Here is a 20568-nt window from a genome sequence, read left to right on the forward strand (position 1 = left end):
TATACCTGTATCTTTCAGAGGTAAAAATATGTGTAGATTTGACCCAGAAACCTTACTTCCAGGTATTTATCCACAAACATATATCTGCGTTGTAATAGAGATAGCTGGATAGTTAGATAGATTGATTGATAGATATAGATATACACTGCAGCATTGTTTGTAACTGCAGAATATCAGATGCAAACTGAATCTCCTTCAGTATGAGACAGGCTAATAAATTAGAGTAAACCATTCAATGAAATGCAAATCCTTAAAGGCAATGAGACATCTCTATATGTGGATTGATAAGGAAATATTGTATATAGACATAATTATGTACATATGTGAAAAAGCAAGGCGCAGAAAAAGTGTGTACATATAATTATGTACATATGTGAAAAAGCAAGGTACAGGAAAAAAGTGTGTATGTAGGCTACCTATAGTAGAGAGGTAGAGCGAAAGAGAGAGTTTGATATAGATAGAAATCCATAGGATATCTCTTTAAGGATAAAGATTAACTTATATTCTCCTGAAGTCCTGGAGGTCCTAAAATTAGTAATACAAATAAGAGAATAAAATAAGAAAAAAAGTTAATGTTCGAACTGTTATTTTTCAGTCACTCAAACCATATTGCTGCTAAGGCATTGCATTTTGTCCACTAGTTTATTAACACCTGGAGAATACTTGATACTTTTAGACATAAAAGGCAATTCCTGACCTTTGCAAAATTATGGTTTATTTAAGCTAGTAAAAATAACATATATATGAAAAGTTATGTATACATTTTAATGCTCTCTCTATATATATATGTATATATTTTTAGTAGTTATGTATTCAGTATTTTATTTATTTATTTTTGGCTGTGTTGGGTCTTCGTTTCTGTGCGAGGGCTTTCTGTAGTTGCGGCAAGCAGGGGCCACTCTTCATCGCGGTGCGCGGTCCTCTCACTATCATGGCCTCTCTTGTTACGCAGCACACGCTCCAGACGTGCAGGCTCAGTAGTTGTGGCTCACGGGCCTAGTTGCTCTGCGGTATGTGGGATCTTCCCAGACCAGGGCTCGAACCCGTGTCCCCTGCATTGGCAGGCAGATTCTCAACCACTGTGCCACCAGGGAAGCCCTGCTCAATATATTTTAATTGCTAAATTGGATGTAGGTTAGTTCAGAAAGAGGGGAAGAGGGGAGATCAGAAATACGTGAAACTATGAGACAAGAATTCACAGGATATGGGGGCCTTGTATTGATCCTTAAAGAATTTGGATACATGCAACTAGAGGGGAAAGAAAACATCAGGCCACGGAGAAGAATCAGAACTTTGTAATACAGTCAGGGCTTAGGAATGAGCACTGTAAGCAAACAAGTTCAACCAGAGGTAGGGAATCTAGGTTTGGAAATATCAATGTTAGTTTATAGGGGGACCAGAAAGCAAGGAAAAAGCCTTTGATTTGATGTGATAATAAAGAAGAAACCACTCTGTAAAACTCAAAATATTCTAATATCTTCTTGATAATTCTCTTTGCTAACATTTATTTTGAATCTTTGGCATTAAAATGTTCTTTCTATCCTTAATGCATTTTATTCTTCACTTTATGCCCATTATTTCTTATAATGCCTTTAGTGGAATTAGAGTATATGTGTACCTCATTACCTGCACAATACATCATTTAAACAAAATCCAATGGTCTCACCCAGTTTGAAATTATCCTATAATGTTTAGTGTCGCCTTTGAGCTCCAAGCTCTCTTTTCTCTAGGCAAAGCAACGTGATTCACTTATGTACATGCAATAGTGTTTATGGTCAAAAACGCTTAATTGTTTTCCTTTCCTATTCCAAGTTTTTTTTTTTATAGGTTTACTTTCTTAAGTATGGGATATATAAAAACATACTTTTATTGTATGGTAGATTGCTTAAACTGATATTCATGGAATTTTAACATCTTAAAGATACAAAAGTATCTGTATTTATGGACTAGGTTATGAAAACACTTCTTTTGCTTAAGTCAAATCACTTTACAAAAATTCTTTAATGCTGTATAACTAAATGGCAAAGTAATTTCAACTAAATGAACATATGAGAATATAGTATTCCTTTCAGCTGCATTGGAAGCCTAGAATCTTTTTCATGAATAAAATGATTAAAAGAATTATTTTGATAAAGTATAATCCCAATAATTCACTGTTTTGTTCAAGTATTCACATTTTTAATGAATCTGCCAAGTGAAGGGTCTTGTATTAAATTCACATACCATTTTCCTTAACATTGTGCTAAAAGAGTAATCTAAAGAGTACAGTTGTGCATTTGCTTATAACTTACAATCCTGGCTGGGCATTCAGGGAAAGTCAAATCATTCCATATATTTTGAAACATTTCTATAACCATGAAGACATACTCTTTTTCCCTTGTGACAAAGGGACAGGATGTGGCTCTTAGTAATGCTAGAATTTTGACTGAAAGCTATAAATTCATACTTCAGTGTGGAGACTGATATTGGGATTAATATAAAGATTGTGAATCATCACAATAAACAGAAAATTTAAACTTGCGTGAAGATCATAAAGATATTTCCTCTGGAACGTTTGCACTGATAAGCAGTGAATCGTTTAAATGTCACTTAAGAGAATAACAAGTCCACTAACAAGGCCTTTGAAAAACTCTGCATCATAAAAATGCAAACAGAGACTTCCCTGTGGCACAGTGGCCTGCCAATGCAGGGGACACAGGTTTGATCCCTGGTCTGGGAGGATCCCACATGCCGCAGAGCAACTAAGCCCACGCGTCACAACTACTGAAGCCTGCGCGCCCAGAGCCCGTGCTCTGCAACGAGAGAAGCCACCACAATGAGAAGCCTGCACAGTGCAAAGAGTAGCCCCAGCTCGCTACAACTAGGGAAAGCCCACGCGCAGCAACGAAGACCCAATGCAGCCATGAATAAATAAATAAATAGATAGATAGATCGATAGATAAAAACAACAACAACATCAAAAACTCTCTCAAAGAAAAATGAACCAGCCAGAGTTAATTCAAGACTCTTGCACTAGGGAAGAGAGACTGAAGTCAACTCTGCTGAAACAAAAGGCAGGAAGGTTTTTAAGTGCTGGGATGAGCTAGTAGAAAAGTACTGGAGGATATTAGGGGGAGGTTGGTCCATGTGATTAGGCATCTGTCTTTGCTGATTGGTACTTATGGAAGTTAGGCTCCTGTCCTCCCACAGACAGTGGGCAATAGAGTGCTATCTCCCTTTACACTTAACATTTCAAAGGGATGGCTCTCAGGTCCTGGAGAAGAACATTTCTGGGTTGTAACACTGGCCAGAGGCTGGAAGAAGGGCAGAGAATGAATTTACGATGGCAATTTTTCTAAGGTGAATGCTCTAAGAAAGGGGATGTCAGCGGCCCACCGTCAAGAAAAAGCCTGTCTAAACTTTAGTCAGGCTGAAGGGAATGATAAGAGGCTGTCGTGGTCGACTCTTCACTTATGTTAAGTAGTACCATGTACACCAGCAATATTTGACCATTTTTGACCTACAAAAACAACAGTTTCATATGGCTTGATCAAAGATCCTGGATCAAATTTCTTTGCATGTTATTTCTTAATTTTGCAGAAGCAAACATATCTGGAACTGTGGTCTTTGTTGTGCCCTTTCTCACTCTAAAATAAAGTTGGGGGTGGTTTTATATGTATTTACATAAATATAGTGTGTATACGTGTCTGTGCTTATCAAAAAGAGGTTAAAAATTAAAGTTGGGAAAAAATGCAAAAATGGATTAGCACTAAAAAAGCAGACCTCAAGGCCCTATATAGTTCTTAAAGAAATACCATAAGTTTGTTTCAAAGCTTCCCATAAGTTAAAGCAAGGAAATAAGCATAAGTTGCAATAATGCGCCCCTGTTGTTGAATAGGGTTCAAGCAAACCAGACATTTAGGACAATGGTTTTCCTGGTGTTGAGATCTGACACAGTTTTCCACTGAGTACTTGTGAGGGCAGTATTTTTGTGTTAGCTAATGTTTCACCTAATAGCTGATAGCTCTTAGCTGATACCTAATAGCTGATATCACAGGCCTGGTTTTTGCTTGTTTACTTATTATTTTCTTCAGTGATGTCCCTCAGTGCAAACTCTTGGCCAAACACCAAAGTATAATTCAGTAAAAGTAATTTAGTTAGGTATTAAAATACTAACATCCAGACATACGTTTCTCTAAAGATAGAATTAAGAATATCTAGAGGATGAATTGTGTCAGACCGTATTACATACTTTTTTGGGGGGAGGGGAGGGGTGGTAACCAAACCCTGGATAGGAATCAGGTAATACAGATTGTGAGAGTTTGCAGTTACCACTTTGGGGAGCAGAATTTGGGGTTCCCATATCCTTAATAGATGTAAGCCCATATGTGTTAACAATTACCCAAGGTCAGGATGGACTTGAAAGCTTCTTGGACTGTAAGATGCTTTAAGATGCGAACTTTCTAGCTGCTTACGCCACAAGCAGGCAGGGTCTGTTAAAATTAGAATCCTTGAGAATGATGGTACTTTCTCTATTCCCCTATAGCTTCTTGTATGCCTTTGAACGTACGCAACGATTTTCAGCATGCATTTTGTTTTGTTTTATTTTTTACATGATGGCATCTGTGTTAGACAGTGAATTCTTTGTGAGCAAAGACTGTATTTTATTCATCTTTGTGTCCTTAGTACTTAGTTAGGGCCTTGTAAATAATAGGGCACAAAAAAACATTTTGTTGATTCTAGGAATGACTTGAGAAAACTGAAGAAGTTTGATATTTAAAATTACATATCAAATATGTAAAATTACCAGTGAACAATGGATCAATTCCACTTCCCCTCTGTCCCATGATTGTCACTTTGCAGTAGGTGCAGCATCATAAAATATTGGAGGTAAGGGTCACAGAGTCTCAAACATGATGGCAGACAGTGCTAGTTTTCTCACAAGACCCACTTGCCCCCTCTTCCTTTCTAATAGGCACCTTGGTTTGTGGCTGGACAGATGGCTGCCTAGGATAATGGCTGCATTTTCCAGCCTCCCTTAGAATAGGAGTGGTCATGTGGCTACACTCTAGTGAATGAAATGAAAGTAGAAATTTCATGCGTAAATTTTAGGGTGCGTCCTTCTTTCTCTCTTCCTATTTTCTGCTGGCTGGATGCAGACACACTCCCTGGACTCAGCAGCCACTTGGAGCAAGATGGGGAACCACATGTTGAGACTGATGAAACAACAAAAGAGGAGCCTATATCTCTGGTGTCCACGGAGTTGCTATATGCACCTTGGACTTGTTAACACTCAAGATTTGTTTTTGAAACTTGCAGCCAAACCTAGTGGTAGTAGTGCGGGGCATGTTTTCTTTAGAAATCCTTCCCAAATCTCTTGAATGGTTTGGAAACCCCTCTTCTGTGCTCCCATGTACTCTGTGTAAACCTTCTTATCCTATTTTATTACAAGGTATCTTTTTTACATAAAACTTTTTTTGAGGGCAGGAACAATGTCTTATTCATGTGCCATTTATCTTTATCCCTGAGCTGTACCTAGGATGGACTAAATGCACATAGTATATGTTCAATGAATGTTTATTAACACTACTGGATTAATGACCTGAACTAATGAAAGTGCCTAAAATAGTATCATGGAATTAATTGCACCCTCAGAAAAGTTTTGATTCAAGATCATAGAATACTGTACACAGTATATGCTGCAAAAAAGTGTGTGGAACTGTTTGTTATGTAAAAACGCACTGCTTACCTCCCGTGTGTTACTCCTTATAAATTCTCATTTGCTCAGATGTAGTAATGAATTATTTTTTTATTAAAGCTTTGGATAGGACAACAATTTGTGCCAAGGAGCTTTTTTTTCCAGTATCTGCTACTGACTAATCAAGATCTTGATCTGATCTTTTTATCACAAGTATATAAAACTGATTTAGAAAGCATAATTGATTGACCCTGTGGGGGTAAAGTTCAGTGCCTCTAAAAAATATATTCTCTTCCCTCCTTGTATTCTCTAGTTCAGGGAATTAACATTTTATTAACCTTTCAATTTATTTTCAAGAAAAAGCAGTCAGCTCGTCACAAACTCGATTTAATTTTCTTTGGTTTATGACATGTCTTATATTTTAAGGAAAAATTCATATTTTCTTTTGTGTAACTTATACTATGACAAAACTATTGACCTGGAATGAAATAAATCTGTGAAAAGTTATATAGATCAGGTACTAAAGATATCATTTTCTTCCTTTTCTTTCCAGGTCTTCTCAGACCGTGAGTAACTGAGTGGTTTGTGCATCACTGCGGTAGCCAAGCTAAAATTCCTGACGGCCTTGTCTGCTTGATCTACTCATTCCCTACTCTGAAACCAAGAGAAGACTGTGCCACGAGACTCCTCCAGAAATTGCTACAATGTCTGTATCTAATTTATCATGGTAAGTGAATGACTTCCTAACTTTAAATTCTAATATATGTATATCATGAAGCAATATTTTATAAGTTGTACACTCAGAACTAAAACAGGGAGAGAACTTAAAAATCTGTTTTCAAGAAATTGTTGTCCTATGTGAGCGTGAGGAAGGCAAGCTAGAATGAAAAGTTTGACACTTTCAGTACCATGGTGTCTGGGGACTCTGGAAAGGGTTCAAGCCTCCCACTGAATCCGTGTGATATCCACTGCCTTTCTTTCTTTTCAGCACACTCTGGGGGAGAGAGGGATAGGGATGTAATATCCTTTCAACATTCGTATCCTCTGTGATATGCCCAGATTCAGGACTAACAAGCTGTAAGCGTGGCTCTAAGGGTAGGATAGACATCTTCTCATCAATACTTTTCTTCAGACTTCCTATTTCAACAGACCTACCCAAGTTAAACTGAGTAGGACTCAAATATGGAAGAGAAATTTCCTTTATAGATTCATACCTCTAAACAGCTGGCATTCTGAATAATCTTTGACTTACACTTCATGTTTAAAAGCTGTTCGTGGTTTTAAAAAAGCATGCAGATGTTTTTCTGGCAAATAATCAACAACTTTTCCTTGGCAATGAAGAGCAGTACTAGCAGGGATGAATTTTAAGCTATTTTATTGAACCTTGGATTTTTTCTGTATATAAAGAGCTGAACAAGTGATATTATACAAATTCACGGTATTCAATATGTGAATGTCAGAAAAACCTGGTAATCTTCTCTGTTTCCTTAAGAACCCATCTCATCCTTGTCTTCAGTTTGTACTGGAACCATAGATAGCATCAGATTAAAGACTAGTTTCTGCAGTGTAATTCCATGCATTTAGTTTTTAGTTAAGTAAACAATTTCTTTAGGGCAGAGGATGGAATCATTTGTTTAGATTTAGAGTAGTATTTCTGAGTGACCCATTTTTATGGATGCCTTAGACTATGTCCTTGGGTCCCTACTGGGTGCTAAGGATCTCAGTTTGAAAAAAAAATAATTGAAGAAGCTGAAATATATTCTGTAAAAATAAATGAAGAAACCATTTAAGTTATGAATTATTACTGCAAAATGTTTCCTTTTATATTATTATGAAAATAAAATTATCATTAAAATTTAAAAACTAAACTATTTCTGTAAAACTTGTGAACCCATTCAAACCCCAAAAGAATTATACGCCTGGCAGACGTGTGTGTTGGAGGTGAATCCTCAAAAAGAAGACTGCATACAAAAGAAGAAAAAGAAAGAGAAGGAGGAAGGGGAGGGGACAGAAGAGGAGAAGAAAGAGGAGGGGGAGGGGGAGGGGGAGGGGGAGGGAGAGGGTTGGGGGAGGAGAAGATAAGTAAGAAGCAGGAGAGGGAGAGGGAGATTAAAACACACATGTGATTGCCATAGCTCAAGGTAGGCTGTGGTGTGGCCTGGTTCACAGTCAGGACAAGGCTGACACAGGAGCCTGTCCTTGTTTTGTACCTCAATGAACAGATGCCTTGATGTGAGTGAACTCCACACAAAGAGAAAGATTGTATCCTGTGGTTCCAGTCTAATTGTCCAGCCTGGCTCTTAGAATTCAGTGGATGTTCTATAAATTTGTGCTGTGTGAATGAGTGGAAAAAAAATGTAAAACAGGTAATTCAATGGGAAATTAATGTTTTTATTCGAGAAGAGAATTTAAAATTTAAAATTATGAGAGTATCTTACAGATTTCATATATCTGAAATTCGTTAGAATTCTTTCCATGTTAAAGGTTCAAATTTTACAGAGATAATTCTTGGATATTTTCATTCGAGGGTATCCTTAATTCTGGCCACAACTGATGTTCCACGTTAGATTTCCATATAGGGAGCTCTTAGTTTGTTTTACCAGTGTCACCCCTTCATACAACTGTGTGCCATTTGGCACTTCCGTTCTCCCTTTTAGAATTTGGGCTCCCCACATACTGGCAAGAAAGGAGTATGGAAAGGAAATCTAAGATATGCAAAACAAATCATTGATTTATTTCACTTACACCCCGTTTAGAAATCATTAATCTTCTTTTTTCACATTAACCTTTGTAATTCTATATTTCCTAACATTTCTCATCTACAATTTGGGAAACATTATCTTATAAATATTTGTATACAGATGCATGGTAACTCATCAGTTCTGTCTGAGAATTTCTCACACATCTACATTAATTTAGTGAAATTATTATAGTCTAGGGTCTGGCTCTCTGTTTTAAAATCCAGAAACTAAGATGTGGAAATCCTGACATTGGAAAATAAACTGGGTTGCCAAACTACTAATTTAAATAAAATATGTAGGTAATTTTTAAGTTTGTGGGATGCTTGCTTTGGCCTGACCAGTGCATCCTCTAACTGGTACAGAAAACTATCTGAGAATCTAAATCAGAAGTTTGGCTGATGTCACATTGTCATGGCAAGGAGAGTTATATGCTTCCAGAGTTCAAAGGAAACAGGATAGGCTGCGCCTGGCAGGATTACCTGTCAATAAGGGATGTATCTGCCACCTACCACCATCTGTTTCTCAGGGCAGCTTCCTCCTGGCTAGGAGTTAGAGGAACACTGTCGGTGTTTGTCACTCGGATTCCTCTGTTCCATGTCTGCCAGACTCTCCTCAGCTTGGCTTTCTCGTTAACGTTAGCACCGCGTTTATAGTCAAAACTTACTTCAGTCTGTGAATAGTTTGCTCGTCTGCCTACCATGATTTTGTACATACCTGAACATAACCATGTGCTGATTTTAAAATTTAACTCTGAGGCCTAATGGGAGAAGGGATGCCTAATTGTGATCCCTACACGTAACCTGGGAATTTAGAAAATATAGGTTAAGATACTTACATTCATATTTACAACTATCCAAGCAATCCTCCCAGCTTTGAAATACCAGCATAAGAAAATTGTCTTTTTACATTTTAAAAGCAAAAAATTTTCTTGCTCCAGAAGTTATGTGGGTGACCCCTCAAAAATATAAAATAACTTGGCCCTTTGATGCAGAATCTCAAAAAGAAATACAGTCTAGGAAAGTTCCAAATTTCTGGGAAATTATGCAGTGCCAATCAGGTAAGGAGGTTGGTGGGAACTGATTACGAGTCACACAGGGACACAAAACGGGTGTTTCATGAATCTTTGCCTTTAGTAAATAATTACCAGAGGGAGACAATGATTGAGTTGACGTTGGTTAAGATAGAGACAGAGGGATGTACAGAATCCATTGCAGACGTCCACAGACAGGTGAGAGGTTCCAGGCTATGATCTGAGGGAAAGAATGGTTGCTGGTAGCAGAGATAATTAGCAGGGGACATGAGGAAGTACAAAGAGTTGAGAAAGGATCCTATGTCTATAGCACAAAGAGGGAAAAGCAATGATGCTGAGAAGTGCTTGGAAGAAATTTCAGTGCTTCCTTTCCTGATAATCATCCTCAATCCGTCCTTTTAAAAATATTTTTATAAGATGTATATATGTACATATATAATATATATAAACATTTCATATGTACATATATGTAATGTTTTAAAACATACACTTTTTACAACATGCAATCTAAGTAAATATTATCAAGAGTGAACATTTACATGGCATTTACCATGTACTAGGCACTTTTTTTTTAGATACTTTGTCCATATACTCCTCACAGCAACCTTCTTAGGACTGTAATATTGTCATTTGCATTTGCACAAATGGAAAAGTTAGGCGCAGAAAGTTAAGTGATTTGCCCCATATGATACAGCCACTGAGTAGCAGAGTTAGGAAATGAAGGCGGGCGGCCATTTAGTACTCCTAACCACTAAACTACCCGTGTAAAACCAAAAACTCTCGGTGTGAAAACAGTATCCCTGCTCTGTGCGTGTGGCTTCAAAGCAAGCGCCCTAGTTCCCATTTCCAACCAGAATGCTTCCCTTAATTTCCTCCAGTAGGGATATCCTGGCATCTCTCCTGGAAGGAAGGAAGTGTGTGGACCAGGAACCCTAGCAGGCATTAGCGAGGCAGGATGTAGAATGAAACCCCTGTTTTCTGAGGGGCGGTAAGGAGGTTGTTGCTAGCAGAAACTTAGTTCCAAAATTCCGTAAAGTGAGCTAACTACTAAATATAAACTACTAAACTACTAAATATACTACTAAATATAAATCTTAGTTCCACTTGTTATGTTACAGGCTAGAAATTGTCAGGTTTTCAGCGTAATACCAAAGAAGCACAACAGAGAGATGCCCGCTCTTTGCTGTAGTTCAACTGAAATGGCTCTTCAAGTGCTTGTCTCATAGAGAGCCTCCACTACTAAATCCAGTACTTTCTACCTCCCCAGATCATCTTGCACCCTCAGCTTCCATTATTTTAGTGTTACTGTACATAGGTAAGTCAGTATTTAGAGAGATTCTAGTAGTGGCTCAACTTACTTTGCCAAATGACATCTCTTTGACCCCAAATTCTTTTTCATTGTCATATCTGCACACACTTCAGCTTTTGCCCCATGGTATCTTAAAGACATTATGGCACCTGACAGAGGTGAAGGTAACTCAACTAGAGCCAGGTAGGGGAGGAAGAGGACAGTGGATGAAAGCAAGAAGACAAATAGGCAGTCAAAATCAGTTGAGCATCTGTAATGTGCCATGTGTAAACACAGAGCAGTGTTGGTGGAAAGTAATAACTGCTCTTATAGGAGCTTATAGTTTGGCTAGGAAGACTGAGGTTGACCCTTGAACAACGTGGGTTTTAACTGCACAGGTTCGCTTATATGGGAATTTGTTTCAGTAAATACAGTTGGCCCTCGGTACCTGCATATGTGGAAACTGCGGATGTGAGGGCCCACTACTGGACTTGAGCTTGGTGGATTTTGATATCCTTGGCAGGTCCTGGAGTCAATCCCCTGCAGATAGCGAGGGAGATGACTGTAATCAAATAACTGATTTAATGTGATAAGCACTCTAAGAGGATGTCCAGGGTGTTTTGAAAATCAAAATGGATATTTGTTTGTTCTGCTTGGGAAGAAATGCCTTATTTTTCAGATATACAAATGCACCTCTTGCATTTGTTTCTAAAAATAAAGAACTATGCTAATTACAAAGAGTTAAACGCTATACAATTATAAAGCAGAAATTAAAAATGAACTAAATCCTGTCATTCATAGAAAGCCACTGTTATAAATGTGATATATTCTTTTCTACGTATACTCACATCTTTTTGCAAAAATGGACTCAAACCATGCATGATATTTTCCCATCTTCTGTTTTCACTGAACAGTTTCTACAGCCATCTCTCTATTTGAAGGGTATAAACTGACATCATCTCGTGTAAAGTCTGGTGACATTGTATGGCAGTACTGTTATTTATTTCAGCCATCCAGATTGGACCTTCATATGTTTTCTAATTTTTGTTTTTACTATTGTAAATATTGATACTTCTCGTGAGATGAAAATTATTCAAACATTGCTGGGTCACAAGGTACTGTGCCATTCAGAGTACCTGGCGAGGCCCTATCTTGTTGCAGCTCCTGGAATTGCAGACATCAAGGCTATGGAGAAAATACGGGATTTCTGAGAAAGAGTCTTGTGAACTCACCTCCTTTTTTATTTTAGAAAAGGACCCATCATGTATGCTAACCCTTTCACCAGATGTTTAACCTCATAAACGTTGAAAATGTGATGATAATTGTCAAAGAAATATTTTCTTATATTTGACTAATAGAATTTTATCAAAAGTCAACGAAATATTCTATCACGCATGCCCATAGGTTGGAAATATAACAAAAGTCTGAATTCTGTAAGTTATTGAGATATTGACTAAATTTAGAAGCAGTGAATATTTTTATTGAATATGCCTCTAGTATGAAACGCTATTATGAATGTGGGGAAGTTCAATAATGCTCTAATAGGAGATTGAAACTAATTTGAATTATCTTCTTTATCCAAATGTAGTGTGTTAGAATCCTAAATTGAGAAAGATGCAAAATTTGGTTTGTCAGATTATTCACATTATTTATAATATTTTTAATCTAGGTTCTTCTTTAATGAATAAATGAAGAAACGTACCATTCCATATCATTCTTTGGCACCTGCATTTAGGAGAAAAAAAAATTCTGGAGAGATGGAGCAGCCTGTTTATTCTAAGGAAGGGGGAGAAGGGGAAGAATCAGGATCTTTCCTCAAATTGGGAGATTGGGATTGACACATATATACTACTGATACTATGTGTAAAATAGACAACTGCTGGGAACGTACTGTATAGCACAGGGAACTCTACTTAATGCACTGTAGTGTGCTAAATGTAGGGGATATATATATATATATATATATATATATATATATGTATGGCTGATTCATTTTGCTGTGCAGTGGAAGCTAACACAACATTGTAAAGCAACTATACTCCAATAAAAATTAATTAAAAAATATTTTTAAAATTGCCTTAGCCACTCTTCTGCAAACTACTTGTCCTATTTACACTGTTAAATAGTAGGCTCTCAGGGACAGGATCTGCAGTGGCAGAGGAAGTAGAGATTTGAATTGTCTGTTTTGGGGGGGATCAGAACCCACAGGGGGGAAAATGTGGTTAAATAGAGAGCAAGGGAAGTTTTGAGCCTGAGTTTTACAGTAAAGGTTAAAAGTCAACTGTCAACAGCCCACTATTGGAGAAGAGGGAAAAAATAAAAAGGTTACCCGTAAATATAAAGCTAATACTTTGAACTGAAAAAAAGACGAGAGCTTCTGAGTGATAGAACAGGCTTAGCTGATTAGATACTGTGAGTATTTCTCAGTGTGGTAAGTGCATGTTGAATGAATGACTAGTATATTAAGGTACTGGGAAGAGAGAGTAGATGTGTGTGTGTGTGTGTGTGTGTGTGTGTGTGTGTGTATATATACATTCTTTTTCATATTCTTTTCCATTATGCTTTATCACAGGCTATTGAGTACAGTTCCCTGTGCTATACAGTAGGACTTCGTTGTTTATCCATTCTCTATATAATGGTTTGCATCTGCTCATCACAAACTCCCAGCCCTTCCCTCCCCCAACCCCCCACTCCCTACAACCACAAATCTGTTCTCTATGTTTGTGAGTCTGTTTCTGTTTCATAGATAAGTTCATTTGTGTCATGTTTTAGATTCCACATATAAGTGATATAATATGGTATTTGTCTTTCTCTTTCTGACTTACTTCACTTAGTATGATAATCTCTAGGTCTATCCATGTTGCTGCAAATGGCATTATTTCATTCTTTTGTATGGCTGAGTAGTATTCCATTGTATATAGGTACATCTTCTTTATCCACTTCTCTGTCGATGGACATTTAGGTTGTTTCCATGTCTTGGCTATTGTGAATGGTGGAGTTCAGCTTGATTTTAAAACTATTCCAGTTCAACTGAGAAAAAAAATCAAACACTTTTCAGGTCAATTGGATTGTCATTAAAAGAGTTAGATTTGTGGCTTCCCTGGTGGCTCAGTGGTTGAGAGCCTGCCTGCCGATGCAGGGGACACAGGTTCGTGCCCCAGTCTGGGAAGATCCCACATGCTGCGGAGCAGCTGGGCCCATGGGCCATGGCCGCTGGGATTGCGCGTCTGGAGCCTGTGCTAAGCAATGGGAGAGGCCACACAGTGAGAGGCCCGTGTACTGCAAAAAAAAAAAAAGAGAGAGATTTATTCATTTATACTTGCTTTTATGTTTTTTTTCTAAAAAATAGGTTTATTGTTATGAGTTGTATAGGAATCTAAAAATAATTCCTGTACAGAGATAAATTAGTGTATTTTAATTGAATTATTTTTATGTAAATTAGAATTTTTTATGGTTATATTCATGCATTTCTTCATTCAACAAATATTTTCAGTGCCTACAATGTGCAATTTTCAGTGCTGTGGATAGAATAATAAATGAAACAAGCCCCTACTTTCATTAAAATTATATTCTAGTGCTGAAGACAAACAAATTAACAAATATGTTTTATAATATCAGATAGCGGTAAGGATTTTGAAGAATAATCAGCAGAGTGAAAATATAGAGTGATAGCAGGCATGGGGAGTTGGTGAGGAAAAGCCTCTTGGGCAGGGGGCACTTAAGTAGAAAGAGAATGAGCTCTACAGCTGCCAGAGGAAAGCCATTTCAGGCAGAGAAACAGAAGGACAAAGGCTCTGAGACTGAAATATACCTAGTGTGTTTGAAGAATCATCAAGGAAGCCAGTTTGGTGGAAACAACCAATAGAGGGGAGAGTCCTAGGAACTGACTGAGCTTGAGGAGGTAGCAGGGACCATGTCGGTCACCAGAAAGGCTGAATTATATTCTAAGTGTGATGGGAAACCTTGCCCTCACTTATCACATTATAGGCAAAAGTTCATATAACATATAAATTTAGAGAAATTCAGTGTTGGGAAGAATTGAGTGTTGAAACCAGAGTCTTAATCTGATTTCTATTTAAAAGGACCTCTCTGTGATCTACAAATTTTATTAAAACAGTTTATATTATGTTCTGAATATAAACATACAGCAGATATGATTAATGAGATGTAATAAGGAAAGGTTTTTAATGAAAAACGTTTTCTCAGGAAAATAGCCTGTGTCTCCTTACCATCCATTTCAAAAGATCCAACATATCTGATACATCTGAATAATTAGGGGCATGGTATAAAAGAGATTTCATCTACAGAAATATTCTATCTTGCATTAAGGAGCCTATCAGAAGAAGGTGAATGAATGCTTTTGTAAATCATAGAAATTGAGAATATAATATCAGTTATCGGACCTTTGGGTTTAAGATGGTGGAATAGAAGGACGTGCACTCACTCGCTCTTGCAAGAGCACCAGAATCACAAATAACTGCTGAACAGTCATCAACAGGAAGACACTGGAACTCACCAAAAAACACAACCCACATCCAAAGACAAAGGAGAAGCCACAATGAGACAGTAGGAGGGGCTCAATCACAATAAAATCAAATCCCATAACCACTGGGTGGGTGACTCACAAGCTGGAGAACAGTTATACTACAGAAGTCCACCCACTGGAGTGAAGGCTCTGAGCCCCACATCAGGCTTCCCAACCTGGGGGTCTGGCAACGGTAGGAGAAATTTCCAGAGAATCAGACTTTGAAGGCTAGTGGGATTTGATTGAAGAGCTTCAACAGGACTGGGGGAAACAGAGACTCCACTCTTGGAGGGCACACACAAAGTAGTGTGTGCATCAGGACCCAAGGGGGAAGGGGCAGTGACCCCACAGGATACTGAACCAGACCTACCTGTTAGTGTTGGAGGGTCCCCTGCAGAGGCAGGGGGTGGCTGTGGCTCACCACAGGGACAAGGACACTGGCAGCAGAAGTTCTGGGAAGTACTCCTTGGCATGAGCCCTCCCAGAGTCTGCCACCAAAGAACCTGTAGCCTCCACTGTTGGGGCACCTCAGGCCAAACAACCAACAGGGAGGGAACCTAGCCCCACCCATCAGCAGACAAGCAGATTAAAGTTTTACTGAGCTCAGCCCACTGGAGCAACACCCAGCTCTACCCACCACCAGTTCCTCCCATCAGAAAGCCTGTACAAGCCTCTTACATAGCCTCATCCACCAGAGGGCAGACAGCAGAAGCTAGAAGAACTACAATCCTGCAGCATATGGAACAAAAACCACATTCACAGAGAGATAGACAAAATGAAAATGCAGAAGGCTAGGTACCGGATGAAGGAACAAGATGAAACCCCAGAAAAACAACTAAATGAAGTGGAGATAAGCAACCTTCCAGAAAAAGAATTTGGAATAATGATAGCGAAGATGATACAGGACCTTGGAAAAAGAATGGAGGCAAAGATCGAGAAGACACAAGAAATGTTTAACAGAGACCTACAAGAATTAAAGAACAAACACCTAGAAGAATTAAAGAACAAACAAACAGAGATGAACAATACAATAATTGAAATGAAAAATACACTGGAAGGAATCAATATCAGAATAACTGAGGCAGAAGAAAGGATAACTGACCTGGAAGACAAAATGGTGGAATTCACTGCTGTGGAACAGAATAAAGAAAAAAGAATGAAAAGAAATGAAGACAGCCTAAGAGACCTCTGGGACAACATTAAGCACACCAACATTCGCATTATAGAGGTCCGAGAAGGAGAGGAGAAAGGACGCGAGAAAATATTTGAATATTACAGTCGAAAACTTTCCTAACATGGGAAAGGAAATAGCCACCCAAGTATAAGAAATGTGGAGAGTCCCAGGCAGGATAAACCCAAGGAGAAACACACGGAGACACATAGTAATCAAATTGACAGAAATTAAAGACAAAGAAAAATTATTAAAAGCAACAAGGGAAAAACGACAAATAACATACAAAGGAACTCTAAAAAGGTAAACAGCTGATTCCTCAGCAGAAACTGTACAAGCCAAAAGGGAGTGGCATGATATATTTAAATGGAAGAACCTACAACCAAGATTACTCTACCTGGCAAGGATCTCATTCAGATTTGATGGAGAAATCAAAAGTTTTACAGGCAAGCAAAAGCTAAGAGAATTCGGCATCACAAAACCAGCTCTACAACATATGTTAAAGGAAGTTCTCTAAGTGGGAAACACAAGAGAAGAAAAGGACCTACAAAAACAAACCCAAAACAATTAAGAAAATGGTAATAGGCACCTACCTACTGATAATTACCTTAAATGTGAATGGATTAAATGCCCCATCCAAAAGATACAGGCTCACTGAATGGATACAAAAACAAGACTCACATATATGCAGTCTACAACAGACCCACTTCAGACCTAGGGACACATACAGACTGAAAGTGAGGGGATGGAAAAAGATATTCCATGCAAATGGAAGTCAAAAGAAAGCTAGAGTGCAATACTCATATCAGATAAAATAGACTTTCAAATAAAGAATGTTATGAGAGACAACGAAGGACACTACATAATGATCAAGGGATCCAACCAAGAAGAAGATATAACAATTATAAATATATATGCACCCACCCAACAAAGGAGTACCTCAATACATAAGGCAACTGCTAACAGCTGTAAAAGAAGAAATTGACGGTAACACAGTAATAGTGGGGGACTTGAACACCTCACTTACACCAATGGAGAGATCATCCAAAATGAAAATAAATAAGGAAACTGAAGCTTTAAATGACATAATAGACCAGATAGATTTAATTGATATTTATAGGACATTGTATCTGAAAATAGCAGATTATACTCTCTTCTCAAGTGCACATGGAACATTCTCCAGGATAGATCACATCTTGTGTCACAAATCAAGCCTCAGTAAATTTAAGAAAATTGAAATCATATCAAGCATTTTTTCCAACTACAATGCTATGAGATTAGAAATAAATTACAGGGAAAAAAATGTAAAAAACACAAACAGATGGAGGCTAAACAATACGTTACTAAATAACCAAAAGATCACTAAAGAAATCAAAGAGGAAATCAAAAAATACTTAGAGACAAATGACAATGAAAACATGATGATCCAAAACCTATCGGATGCGGCAAAAGCAGTTCTAAGAGGGAACTTTATAGCAATACAATTGTACCTCAAGAAACAGGAAAAATCTCAAATAAACAATCTAACCTTACATCTAAAGTAACTAGAGAAAGAAAAAATAAGCAAAACCCAAAGTTTGTAGAAGGAAAGAAGTCATAAAGATCAGAGCAGAAATAAATGAAATAGAAACAAAGAAAACAGTAGCAAAGATCAATAAAACTAAAAGCTGGTTCTTTGAGAAGATAAACAAAACTGATAAACCATTAGCCAGACTCATCAAGAAAATGAGGGAGGGCATCCCTGGTGGCACAGTGGTTGAGAGTCCGCCTGCCAATGCAGGGGACATGGGTTCGTGCCCCGGTCCGGGAGGATCCCACATGCCGCGGAGCGGCTGGGCCCATGAGCCATGGCCGCTGGGCCTGCGCGTCCTGAGCCTGTGCTCCGCAATGGGAGAGGCCATGGCAGTGAGGTCCATGTACCACAAAAAAAAAAAAAAAAGAGGGAGAGGACTCAAATCAATAAAATTAGAAATGAAAAAGAAGTTACAACAGACACCACAGAAATGCAAAGCATCCAAGCGACTACTACGGGCAACTCTATGCCAATAAAATGGACAGCCTGGAAGAAATGGACAAATTCTTAGAAAGGTATAACCTTCCAAGACTGAACCAGGAAGAAATAGAAAATATGAACAGAACAATCACTGAAATTGAAACTGTGATTTAAAAATCTTCCAGCAAACAAAAGTCCAGGACCAGATGGCTTCACAGGTGAATTCTATCAAACATTTAGAGAAGAGCTAACACCATCCTTCTCAAACTCTTCCAAAAAATTGCAGAGGAAGGAACACTGCCAAACTCATTCTACAAGTCCACCATCACCCTGATACGAAAACCAGACAAAGAAAGAAAATTACAGACCAATATCACTGATGAATACAAAAATCCTCAAAATACTAGCAAACAGAATCCGACAGCACATTAAAAGAATCGCGCACCATGATGAAGTGGGGTTTACCCCAGGGATGCAAGGATTCTTCAATATATGCAAAGCAATCAATGTGATACACCACTTAAAAAAATTGAAGCATAAAAACCATATGATCATCTCAATAGATGAAGAGAAAGCTTTTGACACCCATTTATGATAAAAACTCTCCAGAAAGTGGGCATAGAGAGAACCTACCTCAACATAATAAAGGCCATATACAACAAACCGACAGGAAACATCCTCAATGGTGAAAAGCTGAAAGCATTTGCTCTAAGATCAGGAACAAGAGAAGGATGTCCACTCTCGCTACTATTATTAAACAGTTTTGGAAGTCCTAGCCATGGCAATCAGCGAAGAAAAAGAAATAAAAGGAATACAAGTTGGAAAAGAAGAAGTAAAACTGTCACTATTTGCAGATGACATGATACTATACATAGAGAATCCTAAAGATGCCACCAGAAAACTGCTAGAGCTAATCAATGAATTTGGTAAAGTAGCAGGATACAAAATTAATGCACAGAAATCTCTTGCATTCCTATATGCTAACAATGGAAGATCAGAAAAGAAATTAAGGAAACAATCCCATTCACCATTTCAACACAAAGAATAAAATACCTAGGAATAAACCTACCTAAAGAGTTAAAAGACCTGTACTCAGAAAGCTATAAGACACTGATGAAAAAAATCAAAGATGACACAAACAGATGGAGAGATATACCATGTTCCTGGATTGGAAGAATCAATACTGTGAAAATGACTGTACTCCACAAAGCAATCTACAGATTCAATGCAATTCTTATCAAAATACCAATGGCATTTTTTACAGTACTAAAACAAAAAAAAATCTTAAAATTTGTAAGGAGACCCAAAAGATCCCAAATAGCCAAAGCAGTCTTGAGGGAAAAATATGGGGCTGGAGGAATCAGACTCCGTGACTTCAGACTATACTACAAGCTACAGTAATCAAAACAATATGGTACTGGCACAAAAACAGAAATATAGATCAGTGGAACAGGATAGAAAGCCCAGAGATAAATCCACGCACCTATGGTCAACTAATCTATGACAAAGGCGGCAAAGATATACAATGGAGAAAAGACAGTCTTCAATAAGTGTTGCTGGGAAAACTGGACAGCTACGTGTAAAAGAATGAAATTAGAACACTCCCTAAAACCATACACAAAAATGAACTCAAAATGGATTAAAGATCTAAATGTAAGACCGGACACTATAAAACTCTCAGAGAAAAACATAGGAAGAACTTTCTTTGACATAAATCTCAGCAAGATCGTTTTTGATCCACCTCCTCAAGTAATGGAAATAAAGACAGAAATAAACTAATGGGACCTAATGAAACTTCAAAGCTTTTGCACAACAAAGGAAACTATAAACAAGACGAAAAGACAACCCTCAGAATGGGAGAAAATATTTGCAAATGAACTAACGAACAAAGGACTAATCTCCCAAATATACAAACAGCTCATGCAGCTCAATATTAAAATACAAACAGCCCAATCAAAAAATGGGCAGAAGACCTAAATGGACATTTCTCCAAAGAAAACATACAGATGGCCACGTGGCACATGAAAAGCTGCTCAACATCACTAATTATTAGAGAAATGCAAATCAAAACTACAATGAGTTTTCACCTCACACCGGTTAGAATGGGCATCATCAGAAAATCTACAAACAAAAAACGCTGGAG

General features: G+C 37.9%; 1 protein-coding gene across 4 annotated transcripts in view; it reads left to right on the forward strand.

Moving 5' to 3' along the window:
- Positions 1–20568, forward strand: part of OXR1 (oxidation resistance 1) — a 502318-nt gene that overhangs the window by 121710 nt on the left and 360040 nt on the right. For all 4 annotated transcript variants that reach the window (XM_067017533.1, XM_059043607.2, XM_067017535.1 and 1 more), the window contains exon 2: positions 6231–6404. In XM_067017533.1, the coding sequence (XP_066873634.1) occupies positions 6382–6404 (23 nt within the window). In that variant the 5' untranslated portion in view covers positions 6231–6381. The remainder of the gene's footprint in view (positions 1–6230; positions 6405–20568) is intronic.

This window comes from Kogia breviceps, chromosome 17, assembly GCF_026419965.1.
Source record: "Kogia breviceps isolate mKogBre1 chromosome 17, mKogBre1 haplotype 1, whole genome shotgun sequence".
In the NCBI taxonomy this organism is placed as follows: Eukaryota; Metazoa; Chordata; class Mammalia; order Artiodactyla; family Physeteridae; genus Kogia; species Kogia breviceps.